At 50.7% G+C, this 14,466-nt stretch overlaps 1 protein-coding gene across 2 annotated transcripts in view; it reads left to right on the top strand.

The window, feature by feature from the left end:
* Positions 1–14,466, top strand: part of LOC119382338 (transmembrane protein KIAA1109 homolog) — a 961,129-nt gene that overhangs the window by 123,326 nt on the left and 823,337 nt on the right. For both annotated transcript variants that reach the window (XM_049412180.1, XM_049412181.1), the window contains exon 8: positions 9,484–9,684. In XM_049412180.1, the coding sequence (XP_049268137.1) occupies positions 9,484–9,684 (201 nt within the window). The remainder of the gene's footprint in view (positions 1–9,483; positions 9,685–14,466) is intronic.

Genomic DNA, 14,466 nt, shown 5'->3' on the forward strand with positions numbered 1-14,466 from the left:
ACCCGAGCGGTGAAATACGACGCGTTGTCAGTAATCAGTCTTTCCGGAAAGCCGAACCGACAAAACACTTCCTGCAGCCTCTCAAGCACCGCTCGCGCTGTCACCTTCCGAAGCGGAAACAACTCCACCCACTTCGAAAAATGATCCACGACTACCATCAGATGTATGAACCCCTGCTTGCTTCTGGGGAACGGCCCCATTAGATCGCAGGTGGCTACTTGCCACGGACGCTCACTGACAATCGGTTTCATCAGGCCGGGCGGCTTGCCACCCCTTGATTTCACCGCTTGACAGACATGGCAGGAACGGCAATAGCAGAAAATGTCACGCTTCATGCCAAGCCAGGTCACAGTCTTGCTCAGTTTTGCAAAAACTTTGGAGCCACTCAGGTGACCGGCCATGGGTTCGTCGTGAGAGGATCGCAACAGTGCGGCTCTCAGACTTTTGGGCATAACCACCTTAAACGGGTCCACGGACTCCTCATCGGTGGCTATGTATTTCAGCAGGAGCCTGTCATGGTCCAGCAAGTATGCATCCGCGGGGGACCCAGCGACACACGCTGGTTGGCGCTCCGTCTCCCTGAGACCGTCGCTCAACTCGCGACAAAACGGATCATCTTGCTGGGCCTTCAGTAGCTCTTGCCTGCTGAAAGCGATTCTCATTCTCCCAAAGGGGAGCCTGGTATCGTTACCACTCAGGACTGCAGCCATCGCTGCCGCTTGCGTCGGCGTCATGGGTTCGCTTTCATGTTGCTCACCCTCTCGCCCACTTCGCGGCGCGCTGCTTGCCTGGCTCGCGGAAAGGGTTCGCTCGTCGGCGCACTCACCCTTCGCTCCGCTCGGCGGCTCGGCCGCCGTTTCGCCCCCGACGCTTGCTTGCGCAAAGGCACCGCTAGCGGTTGTCGCACCAGAATCCAGGCTCCCGGTAGACACTGGGGCACGAGATAGCGCGTCAGCTACCACGTTAGTGCTCCCCTTCCGATACTGCACTGAAAAGTCATAATGCTGTATTAGGAGAGCCCAGCGCGCCAGCCTGCCCGCAGGCTCACTGAGCCGCATCAGCCAGCTTAGCGCACTGTGATCTGTTTGCACCACAAACTTCGTCCCATCCAGGTAGACATCAAACTTCCGCAGTGCAAACACGATGGCGAGACACTCCCTCTCAGTCACGGAATAATTCTTCTCCGCGGGTATCAGCGAGCGGCTGGCAAAGGCCAGCGGCTGCAACACGCCATCGTATTCCTGTAGGAGAACTGCTCCTAATCCCAGATCACTCGCGTCAGTCTGGACAACAAACGGTCTGGTCAGGTCGGGGAGCTTGAGCTGCGCTGTCTCCGCAATGGCGCTAGACAGATGGCAAAACGCCTCTTGCTGCTCAGGTCCCCATCGCCACACCGCAGACTTACCCAAGAGCTTGGTCAAGGGCGCCTGCACTTGGGCACAGGACGGAATGAACGACCGGTAAAACTTGGCCATTCCAAGAAAGCGGCGCAGGCCGCGTACGTCCTTGGGCACGGGGAAATCGAGGATTGCTCGAAGTTTCTCCCGGTCTGGCTCAATGGAGCCTTCGCCCAGCGTAAACCCAAGTAACTGAACTCGAGTCTGCGCTAACTGGGCTTTCGCGGGATTTAACGTCATCCCGGCAGCCCTCACCCTCCCGAGCACATCGGCAACATGGGCCAAGTGCTCTTCGAAGGTTCGTGAATAAATCACGATGTCGTCGAGGTAGCACATGCAGTATGACCACTTTGCTTCCCCGAGGACGCGGTCCATGAGTCTCTGAAAAGTCGCAGGAGCATTACAAAGACCAAAGGGCATACGAGTGAACTCAAACAACCCTCTGTGGGAGGTGAACGCGGTCTTGCACCGGTCACGCTCATCCATCCGGACCTGTAGGTAACCTTTGGAGGCATCTAACGTGGTGAAGTACCGCGCAGTGCCGAGGTTTCCTACGATTGAGCTAATCGTGGGGAGCGGATAGGCATCCTTACGAGTCACTCCGTTCAGACGGCGGTAGTCTACGCACAGGCGATGACTGCAGTCTTTCTTGGGCACCAACACAATTGGAGACGCCCAGGCGCTGGACGAACGGCGAACAATGCCAGCTGAAAGCATATCGTCCAGCAAGCCGTCAATAACCTGCCTCTTGGCCAGGCTGACGGGCCTGGGGTTACACTTCAAAGGAAGCGCGTCGCCAGTTTCGATCGCGTGGCTCACCAACTCAGTACAGCCCGGCTGATCGGTGAAGAGCTCGTCGTACTCGCGTAACAGTGCCGACAAACGAGCCTTCTGTGTATCATCCAAATGAGTCGCACAGGCAGTCAAAGGATGCGGAGCCTCTGCGTGTCATGCTGCTCGATCCCGATGGGGATTTTGAGCCGACGAGCGCATAGCGCAGGGGCCTGCCCCCGAACTCTGCACGCGACACGGTTCCGACACCTCTGCTGCACAGGCAACAGTATACGCCGGTGGGCTGATGAACGGCTTCAGCTGGGAAAAAGGTCCGTCGCGATAGCTGCCATTCGCGATGTCCACAACGATACCGGTTTTTAGGAGAAAGTCCCGACCGAGAATCACAGGGACACTGAGCCCTGGAAGATGAGCGAAACGCGTGCGTCTCCTTCGATCTCCCCATGTGACAGTCAACCTTGCAGAAGCAGCGCATTCCGTCCCGGGAAAGGGAAGATGCGCCGTCGCGGCCCCTCTCCCGAGGAGGAGCAGCCTCTAGCGGCAGGGGTCGGTTCGCCTGTTGATCAAAGGATCTGTTATGACGAGCGTCACCCTCAGCGATGCGTTGGGGCGGACTGCGTCCCTGTTCGCGCGCGTCGAGTTGCGGTGCAGCACAGGCTGCGCGCCTCCCGTACGTGTAGGGATCTAACGCGCGATCGCTCAGCTCCCAACTGTGCCCGCTTCTAGCGGTAGCCGCAAAGGCAGCTCCGGCGGGCTGTTGCCGTTGGGGAAGGGTCATGGCCCCTCCCCACGCGCAGCGCGGTCCAAGGGCCACGCTGGCTGGCGGTGGCGGGCGATAGGCGCGCGCGGCGAGAATGTCGCCTTGAATGCGCTTTGCCTCGGCGGCTAATTCCTCTAAATCTCGAAAGCGACTGCCGCGCAGGTACGCCGAAAAGGTCGGATGTGCCTGCCTGATCACCCGTTCGACGCGCTCCTCGTTCGAGGCTCTGGGCTCAGCGATAGAGAAAAGGTCTTCCATCGCGCTTACGTACTCCTGAAGCGACTCATCAGGAGCTTGCGTGCGGAGCTCGAGCTCGCGCCGCATCCTACTCTCGTAGTCAGCGGGTAAGAATTCGCGCAGGAAGGCCGCGCGGAACTCATCGAGGGTTGCTGCTCGGTGGCCACTTGCCGTCGCGGGAGAACGGGAGAGGGAAAGGATTCGCAGAACGGCGAAATGCCCGCGCAATGGCTTCGGGCGCGCCTCGGATCCCCACAACGTATGTGCCACACATATTGCGCAGACCCCACTACTCACCACTGGTCCACTAAAATGAAGAAGATAACACACAGGTGACAATCGCCAATGCCTGTGCCATACATATTGGGAACTCACCACTGGTGCATTAAAAATGAAGAAGGGAACACACAGGTGACAAACACTGACGTATGTGCCACACATTGCGCAGACCCCACTACTCGCCACTGGTCCACTAAAATGAAGAAGATAACACACAGGTGACAATTGCCAATGCCTGTGCCATACATATTGGGCACTCACCACTGGTGCATTTAAAATGAAGAAGGGAACACACAGGTGACAAGCACTTACGTATGTGCCACACATATTGTGCAGACCCCTCTACACACCACTGGTCCACTAAAAAGGAAGAGGGGAACATGCAGATGACAAACAGTGACGTATGTGCCACACATATTGGGCAAACCCCACTGGTCCACTAAATATGAAGAAGGGAACACAAAGGTGACAAACGCTGACGTATGTGCCACACATATTGGGCAGACCCCACTACTCATCATTGGTCCACTAAAAATCAAGAAAGGAACACACAGGTGACAAACAGTGACGTATGTGCCACACATATTGGGAAAACCCCACTGATCCACTAAATATAACGGAACACACAGGTGACAAACACTGACGTATGTGCCACACATATTGGGCGGACCCCACTACTCATCACTGGTCCACTAAAAATTAAGAAGGGAACACACAGGTGACAAACAGTGATGTATGTGCCACCCATATTGGGCAAACCCCACTACTCACCACTGGTCCACTAAAATGTAGAAGGGAACACACAGGTGACAATCGCCAATGCCTGTGCCATACATATATGGCACTCACCACTGGTCCAATAAAAATGAATAAGGGAACACACAGGTGACAAACACTGACGTATGTGCCATACATATTGGACAGACCCCAATACTCACCATTTCTCCACTAAAAATGAGGAAGGGAACACACAGGTGACAAACAGTGACGTAGGTGCCACACATTGGGCAAACCATATTGGTCCAGTAAATATGAAGAAGGGAACAAAACGCTGATGTATGTGCCACACATATTGAGCAGACCCCACTACTCAATACTGGTGCACTAAAATGATGAAGATAACACACAGGTGACAATCGCCAATGCCTGTGCCATAGATATTGGGCACTCACCACTGGTGCATTAAAAATGTAGAAGGGAACACACAGGTGACAAACACTGACGTATGTGCCACACTCGCTGTAATGTCATCATGAACATCTAGCTCAAGATCACTGTTAAGAGTCATCTCTCAAAACCTTGTGGCTGGCGCATCATAGCCTGAGTTGCTTTTGCGCCAAAAAACCCGACTTAACAACAACAACACATATTCGGCAGACCCCACTACTCACGACTCGTCCACTAAAAATGAAGTAGGGAACACACAGGTGACAAAGACAGACGTATGTGCCATACGTATTGGGCAGACCCCACTACTCACCACTGGTCCACTAAAAATGAAGGGAACACACGGGTGGCAAACACCAATGTGTGTGCCATACATATAGGGCGAACCCCACTAGTCATCACTGGTGCACTAAGAAGGATGAAGGGAACAAATTGGTGGCAAACACCGTCGTATGTGTCATTCATATTGGCAAGACCCCACTACTGACCACTGGTCCAATAAAAATTAAGGGAACACGAGGGTGGCAAATACTGATGTATGTGCCATACCTTTTAGTGGACCAGTGCAGAGTCCACTAAATATGAAAGCAGAAAATTTCTTGATGGTGTGCACTTCTGGCACATCCGCGTACACGATTGGTTGGGGGAGGTCTTGTGGCACGTGACCCAAGCTGTGGTGAAGAACTCAAGGAGGGAGAACAGGCATTGTCTGTAAGGCACTGTTGGAAGAAGGTTGAAGAAGCAAGCGTTTCACGGGGGCTGACGAGAGTAGCGGGTGCTAGATATGGAGGTGCAGCAGCAATAGTTCGTGGCATGGACGTTGATCTCGGCAAAGACCGGCTGAGGCGGCCACGGAGTCGCAGCGTCCTTGTCACAGTGGAGCACGTGCAACACTCCTCCTTCATTGGCAGAATGGCTTGGACAGTCCCCAGGTCGTCGCTTAAGCCGCAAACTCAACCTCGGCGACGACAAATGGGAAACAAGTGGCTCGTCCCGTTGCTTCTGAGCGATGGCTACCACGTGGCCTCATCGAGAGCGTCGACGGTGAGCACGACGTCATGCAGATGACAAGGATCGACTTGGACGCCGTGCCGACTGTAGAAACAGTAAGGACGCTCCATTACAGATGCGACTGTGAAGCCACTTTGGCCGGGCTGCTGTTGCAGTTGACTCTAAGTTTGGCCAAAGCAATCTCTTGATTAGCGTTATTTGCATGTATTGTTTTGGTCGTGTGAATTTTTGAGTGTTTAGTTGGTTTGCAGTGTTTGAGATAAAGTGGTTTGCCGTGCCACTGCCGTCTCCTGCGTCTCTGAACTCCATCTGCTGCAAGCACTCCTGAGATCTGTGGCATTGTCAGACGCTGCTAGATCCAACTCCAACAATCAGTGTTGTGTTACAAAGTTCTATGTGTGACCTCCATGACGCATGCCTTAAAGAGACACTAGTGAGAAAAACTATTTTTCTTGTATGGGTAAACCGCGATTCCACGAATTGAAAGCACCACTCTTACCGCTACACAACACTCGGTTGGCGAGAAAAAGCGGAAAAATAAAATACAAGTGGCGAAAACGCCGTAATGTTCTCGCATCAGCTCACCATGACATATAAATTTTCATGGCGCCTGCTAGTGCCCATCTAATCGTTTTTAGGTTGTTTACGTTGCATTCTAAAGGACCCTAACATATGAGCTTTTAGAAAATTTCGTTGAATCGCTGTGGCCACATTACACATACTTTGAATTCGTCACATCACAGTGACGTTCATGCGTTAATGTGTTAGCGCAGAATTCAAAAATGAGACTGTCACTCGTTTGCTCTTCTCGTAATTAACCTTTGATAGCAACGTTAGTGACAACAGAGTTCTGAGAGAATGACTCATCAGTCTAAACTGATTTAATGTTTCACTTTAGCATCGCTTTAAAGGAGCACTGACACCAAATTTACACATGTCAAGATTTTTGCATTCACGAGTAGTTATCTACCCCCTAGTAACGATTGGCGACCGAAAATGCAACTGAGGGACGAATAACTATCTTTTCATTGATTTATATCACCGGTATCTAGCACGATTCAAAACGGCCTGCAAGCCCGCCATTTTTTAGTGCTGGCAGCACTCCCTCGCGGTCAACTTTACCACTTGTCCACAGAAAGGAGTGACGTGAGGATCAGCTGCTCAGCTAACATTTCGTCTGCTAGGCGCACACGTTCAGTCATGCCTTGTCACCAGCGTCACCGTCGTCGCCGTCAAAAGTATCGACTTGTGTTGAAGACGACATTCTGGAACTTAGAATCACCGCGATACGCGACGTCGCGAATCATTTTCACTTCGACCCTTTGCAAAACAGCGATTCAGAAATGGACGCCGTCCCAAGCAGCAACGAGGAGGTGCCCGGGGACGCACGCTTGGGCCATACTCGCTGGTGTATCAGAGAATTTTAGCGTGCGCGGCATTCCGGTATACGCAAAGGCGTCTACGGAATATCGGCATAGCGAATGCACACCAGCGGAGAAATAGAATACGCTAGGTTTCTACAATAACAATTCTGTGCTTGCCATGTTCTTCCTTGCGCCGCCAGATGGCCCCACCTATCCGGCCTCTCACGGTTACAGCTGCAGTAACCCAGTATTACGCTAGCACAAGGAAGTCCACGGACCAACTAACATTCACTAATAATGCTACATACGTGTTACTTGTTAGCGATGATATTTATCTATAGGCTGCTCCACTTTGATAGCTTGTGGTCGTGTTGGCGTGTGTAATGAAACGCCACGCACTTTCCACTTTTTCCGCGCCTCGACGAGCAGGTCAGCATTACGCAGCGGTTCCCCGACATGCTGGCACGTAGTCTCTCTGATTTATCGCACTCGCGCTGAGGATCACACGTCAAATCAGTCGATACGACACGATGAATCGCAGGCACGGATTGGGACAGCAAGGAGAGCCACTGGCTGGGTCTGAGAGCGTCGCCTGGCGTCGGCACCACATTAAATACACTCAGATCGGCGACGTCACTGTTACTAGCGTATCGTCACTCAGGATGGTATTTGCGGAATGTATCACACCTTACACGTAGCACTAGTGTTGATGTCGCAGCGTGATCAATCTTCCGTTGAGTTTTGTACGCTGTTTGCCCTCGAAATAAAATTACTTCCACGCGACGGACGCCATTCAAATTTGGCCAAGAAGACCTATGCATACCGAGCAATCGAATGAATGGCACATCTAGACTTCAAAATTTGATGTCAGTGCTCCTTTAATGAAATAACCAAGTGAAAAACAAAGGGGGCATTGTTTCTAAGGGCAAGCGTGGACATGCGGGTGTCCACTAGAGCACTGCACGGGCCGGATTTTACGGCCCAGGCCCGGCCCGGGCCCGCTTTATGTAGAGTCACTGTATATGCTACCTTTAGGTAGCAGAGTAGCGCATAGGTCTGGCTAGCAACCACAGCTATGCGGTGAAGTCGCACTCCATTTTTGCAGGCGACATGCCTACCGCGTCGCCGATAAACATGTCTGGCGTGTCGAAGGCCGGCGATAAACATTGGCTGTCGATGACTAGTGTTAATTGAGTGAGCTGCAGCGGCGGCATCGAGAAATACAAAAATTGGCCCGAGCATCAGCTTCTCCGCAATGCATGGTTGCTAGCGGCTCTGGAAAACAGATACGTAACTCTGCTACCTAAAGGTAGCATATACAGTAACTCTAGCTTTATGAAGCCCGAGCCCAGCCCGGGCCCGTGGTTCCAAGCGCGGGCCCGACCCGGGCCCGGGTGTACATGACCGAACCCAGCCCGGGCCCGGCCCGGGCCCGGGCGTACTTGAACGTACCGAGCCCGGCCCGGGCCCATCGTTCCAAGCCCGGGCGTTCATTACTAAACTAATTCAGGGCGCGCTTGTTCATGACCAGGCCCGACCCGGGCCCGCTAGAGGATATTAGGTGTTGATGATGATTATTAATGATGTCGTGCGCTTTGTAGCGGGCGATCGAACGGAAAATCCGGTGTGTACATGCATCGAAATGTTGCTTTGCCCATGGTGGTAGCTCAGCGGTTAAGCTGTTTCGCTGTTAAGTCCTAGGACGCGGGTGCGATTCCCGCGGCCACGGCGGCCGCAATTTGGTGGGGGCGAAATGCAAGATTACCAGTGTATATACTTATCTTTAGGTGCACGTTAGAAAACTCGAGGTGGTCGAAATTGATCCGGTGCCACTACGGCGTGCCTCATAATCATATCGTGGTTTTGGCACGTAATACCAAGGAATATAAATGAAATATATCGTATGTGTCAACCTCGAATAAAGACCGAAATCTTTATGCCTCCCATGGGAACAACCGTGACCTGGCCCATTGTTAGTGCTGTTAATATAGTATATATATATATATATATATATATATATATATATATATATATATATATATATATATACACACGTGTCACTTCAGCTTGGCACAGTATACCTTAGACCATGGAATGCATAACATTCGCGTGTGCTCGAAGGCCTGACTTGCGCCTTTTAATGAGCGGGTCCGAGTCCGGCCCGCACTTTCAAGTCCAAGCCCAGCCCGGGCCCGCCGGAAAACGCTTCGGACGGCCCGGCCCGGCCGGGCCCGGGCTTTCGGGCCGGCCCGGGCCTGTGCAGTGCTCTAGTGTCCACTGGATGAATGGATTGCTGGGGAGTGTGTAGGGAGCACGCACATTGATGCTGTATTTGAGTTGACGTGAAATAGTACATTTGTTTGATGTTTTTTTTTTGTGTTGATTCCATTCAAAATGTAAAATCCTCCCACACATAAGCCAGATAGCATAGTCTGAGAAGGTATCAAAGGCTGTGCACACATTGCGATGGTTTCAGACTGGCAAGCTGGAGTTTGGACCCCTGCTGATGGACAACTGGGCACAGGGACCTCCTAGCAGCCAGCAGGGTTTCCTTCGAACTCATGACAAGACAACGCACCGGCTGTGGTTCCTCTGGGGAGACAACCGTGCTGGAGGTCGCTGTGGCTGTCTCGGTGGTTGCTTCTTCTTTGACTCGGAGGAAGACGGATCGCCTGCGGTATGTCTTTCAAAGAGCAGTGGATCTGTGCTTCAATACCATGGAGTGTCTGGAGATGGCTAGTTTTGGCATTGTACGTATTGTCAGATTTATTAGGCCCAACTTGAAATTCCTGCGCCTTACAACTCCCTCACACAGCACAACGTGCACACACTGCACCGCTGAGGAGGGATGCCTCAGTGTGTTCTGCCACCATGCTTGCAGATGCGGAACGGGTCATAGGGCCTTAAGACCAGCATCACTGAGGTTTTGTGCAGAAGGCTCCAGTGTCAAGGCATTGTTTGTAGAACTGCTTCTTGCCATGTCAAGAATGTTGCTGATGCTGCTGTATGGCATCCATATTAACGCGATAGGTCGTTTCGCAGAAATTCCTGTGTCGGCATCGGTGACGGCATTGTTGCTTATGTGCGAAAAATTATCTTGTCCGTGACCGAAAAATCGAGAAAGATGCAAATAAGATAAATAATAAAAATCTGCGTTTGAGTGAGAATCGAACCCAGGCTGTCTGCCTGACAAGCAGGTGTCCTACCACAGAGCCACACTGTTTCTTGAAACTGCTTCGGAAAAAAAACACTGTATGAATGTTTTGTAGTGGAAGGAATCTCCTGAATGCATGTAATATTGCATGGCAGAAGCGTAGAATCGCGCCAGGCATCGGAACATGTGAATTGTGCAAAAAGGCCCACCCATTGAAGAGTGCTCAGACATATTTAATCGTCATCAGCAGCAAAGTGTACAGCTGCGTAGGTTGCCTTATGGACGCATCGCTGATTTGCAAAAGGAATAATTATGGCACCTAACAACTGTACTTGCAGTAGGCATTCTAGGGTACTTTGAAACAGGCCAATTTTATGTGCACAGTCGTTGGTTTCCTTACGGCATGGTTGAGGCATGCATTGAGAACCAAAGCTAGGCGAGCAAGTGAGAAGGTGTGGCCCGATTACGCTATCGCGTTCTACTCTAGAAGGCGAAGCGTTCTTTAAGTTTTTGTCTGTTTAACAGGTCTGAAGTTGTGCTATGGCTGCATGGGAAGCTGATGCGGCAGGCTCAGAATCCTGCTTGTCTTCAGCCATAGCAGAGGAGGGTTGGCTTGCATCTGGCTTCTTGTCGCTTGCATTCTGCTGCTTTGTGGTACCACTCCACCATCTGCGTGGCTGACCTGCAGGGCACAGAGAAGCTAAGCAGGTTCTTCGATGACCTACTGAAAAAGGACTGTCATTGTAAATGGCAGTCCCATGTCTGCACAGACAGAGAACAGAGCTGAATGACTTGTCGTCAGTGAGTAGCAAGTCTGTGAGGACTGATCAATAGCCACCACTATCTATCTGTTTCCCAGTGTTGATGCGGAAAAAGGGCCAAGGAGATCCAGTACAAGGCGAAAGGATGATTCCAGGACAAAACAGATAAAAACCAGCAAGAAACACCAGACACAATAGCACGTGATCCTTTTTTTTTTAACACGAAAGTGTTTTATGCCGGGGTCCACCATGGCTCCACTGACGCATTTCCGTCACGGATATGACGTTGTAAAATATAATGACTAACATATGGCAAAGAAAAAACTATAAGAAAAAGTTCCGTCACCGGGAGTCGAACTTACGACCTCTCGATCGCCAGCGCGCAGCGCAAAACGACTCCGCCACGGACGGCATGTTCTCTGCTATGCTAACGGCGAGCTATTTATGTACACCATTTACCAGTGGCGGTACTCAGAGATCGGCTTTACAGCATGTTTTCGTTATCACTAGCGCGATGGCGCGAAGTGCTCGAAGAGCGCGCTTTAAAAGTCATTCCCCACGCGGATTAGCGCGCGCCTTGACAGGGCGTGGTCGCTCGTGCGGGCGCTTATCTCGTGATCTGGGTGGTTTGTACGTCATGCGCTCTGCCTGCAAGTTTCCGTTGAGAGCACGAAGGTCACCTCGCTCACTGCAGCGGCCGCTTTTGCGAAAGGAGCGCGCTGCTCACACAGAGTTACAACTGTGACAGTTCGCGCTCACCCTGTGTATGTTCGTTCCGCGCGTCCTTTCTGCTTGAGCAGCGCATCGCAAGTTTCAAGCAGCTTGCCGTTCTTTGCGTAACATTACAATTTGATGCTGTAGCATTCATTCCTTCGTGCTTGGGGCGAAAGAATGCACAACAAACGCTCAACTACGTCTGTCAAGACGTTTCACTTTCGTGTTATACCGATTCCTACGACAGAGGGATCAGCCATGTTTTTTTAACGAGCAGACAGCTGACCAATAAAAAAGGAAAGATCACGTGATATGTGACACCAGCTGGCAAAAGAAAAAGAGTGTTCCACACTCGCTGTCATGGCTACGAGTGGCGCTCACTAACACTCCCAGGTTTGCATGCACATAAATACCCCATAAAGTGGACGACTGGCGCCGTAGCTCGATTGGTAAGAGCATGTGTAATCCGAAGGCCACGGGTTCAGTCCCTGCCGGTGGCAAGTTATCTTTTCGTCCACTTTACTCTCTTCACATCTATATCACAATTGCTACAATGCACTTCAAACATCCCCTATACTTTCCTTGGCTTCATTTCGTGCTGGTTTTCATTAACGTCGTGTCAAACAAGGAAACGGGATCCCTAAAAAATTCTCTTCCTTCATTCAGTTGCAGAATAAGGCATTCAAATAGGTATTTGGATTGTGTAGTCAATGTGGTGTACAAAATTCTGCTCATGTGTGCAAAATCATATGTAGGGCAGACAGGACGATGTTTAGACATCAGAGTAAGAGAGCACAGATGCGTGAGTGAAATGCTGCAGTTTTCAGGGCATTTAGTAGTGCCCTATGTTTAGCGATGCTGAGGTTTTGGATCACCATAAGTCAACAAAGGACGAGAAATCATAAGCTTACGTTATGCTAAAAAATAAAAAAATAAAAATAAAATTAGAAAAATTAAAAGCTGGGAAACCCATTACATCAACCCACATGTCTTTTTGAAATTTGTGCAGTTCACCTTCTTGTCTGTTTTACTGCCTCTCGCCCTTTCACGTGTGTGACGAGCATTGTGAGCAATAAACAGTGACAGGTTTGTGCACATATATGTCCTGGCGTATCAGTATAGCTGCCATAGCCCCTGTGGATGCATTATTATTGAACGAGACATTGCTGGAACTGTTTGTCGTTCTCCTCTTTGCCCTTCATCATTTCACTGTGCCACACTGCGAGTATGACATCCGGTCATTCACCGTCAGCTGTAGCGCTATTGCCTCTGGTCTGGAGGAGGGTTGCTGGGCCAGTTGGTTGACATCAGATGGTTGCATATTAGCACAAACTAGGAAACAAAGACTTGAGAAACAAGTAGGATGCTTATTTGAAAGGTGAAGCCAGGAGAATACAATTCACACGTGTGTGTCAGTATCTGCAAAATGCAATCACACTGACATATCAAAGGGCTGCATCTCATTTTTGAAAAGACAATAACAAATGCACTCAAGCCTCGTTATAACAAAGTCCCACCTGTCACGAAAATTACTTTGTTATATCCGAAAATTCGTTATAAACGTTTAATTGTAACAGTGTAGGTATGACAAGGCTATTCTTCATTCACTTCTTTATAATCGATAATTCGTCGTATCCGTGTTCGTTATATCGAGGTTTGAGTGTATCACTAACACAGCTCGTGCCTCTGTTTTTAATGTGGAGAGTCTCCAATAAATCTTGCAAAAACATGTCACTACTCCTGCCTATTATCTTGATCTCACGAAGCAGAGGCTCACATCTGCAGGCTACACGATGTGCTGGTAAGTGCACATTACGTTTATTCTTTAAGGATAACTCCTGTGCTCGGTCGTTGACACATTGCCCAGTTTGGCCCACGTACGTCTTCGCACACGACAGTGGAATCTTTCTTCACGTTAACTAGAGAGGCGCGAGTTGTATTGGCGATCTGTGCCATGAGGTGAAAATGACTTTACAGGTGGTGATAGCACCCCCATAAGATTCAGGTCGAGCGCACCGACAGGCAATACACAACAATCAAGGCCATGCCGGGGTGCGTGAGGACAAGGGTGGCTGTGCTGGTGTCAATGCAGCACTGTGCGCGGTGCTCTAATGTGCACCAGAGCTGTAAGCTTGCCAACTCCGTCGACGTGGACCTGTAACATTAGATGTGACTGTGTTTGTTAGTGTCGTGTCATCTGAGGAGCCGCTCTCAGAACAAATGGACGCAGTACGCACTGTAGTGTTATGAACACGGGGACATTTATTAACAGCTTTTACATGCCAAATCACAGAAATAAGTGCACTAACATGACAAATGACCCAATAGAACGCCATAAAATGTATTGTGAGTGCGGCATCGCCGACGTTCAACTCGTCATGGGAGAAACATGGGAAAGAGCCGCGGTATCATACCCACAGACCTCCCACAAAAGTTGACCGGCCACGGCCGTGCCAAGCCCCAAAGGAGTGCCCTTTCTCATGCACCCGTGTGAAGCACCACCATGCCAGGTGAAGCACCACCATGCATGCACAACACTATAGGGACTGAGGTTGGGTCCACTATAACAATGCGTGTGGCGGCGAGCGTAAAAACCAGGGAACCGTTCAGACCGATGGCAGGAGCAGAAGAAGACTATTCTTTATTTTTCGTTTTTTTTTTCTCGCAGCCCGCAGCACGAGGAACGAGGAGCGTGCGCATGCACATGCGCCTGTGCGCGCCATAATTAATAGTCAGCCGATGCAGACGACGATGGCCGCTAGAACACCAACGCTAGCTTGGCGGCAACAAAGTTAACTAGGCAAACTTTGACACGCGGGCACCATTAGGT

This window comes from Rhipicephalus sanguineus, chromosome 2 (genome assembly GCF_013339695.2).
Source record: "Rhipicephalus sanguineus isolate Rsan-2018 chromosome 2, BIME_Rsan_1.4, whole genome shotgun sequence".
NCBI classification, from domain to species: Eukaryota; Metazoa; Arthropoda; class Arachnida; order Ixodida; family Ixodidae; genus Rhipicephalus; species Rhipicephalus sanguineus.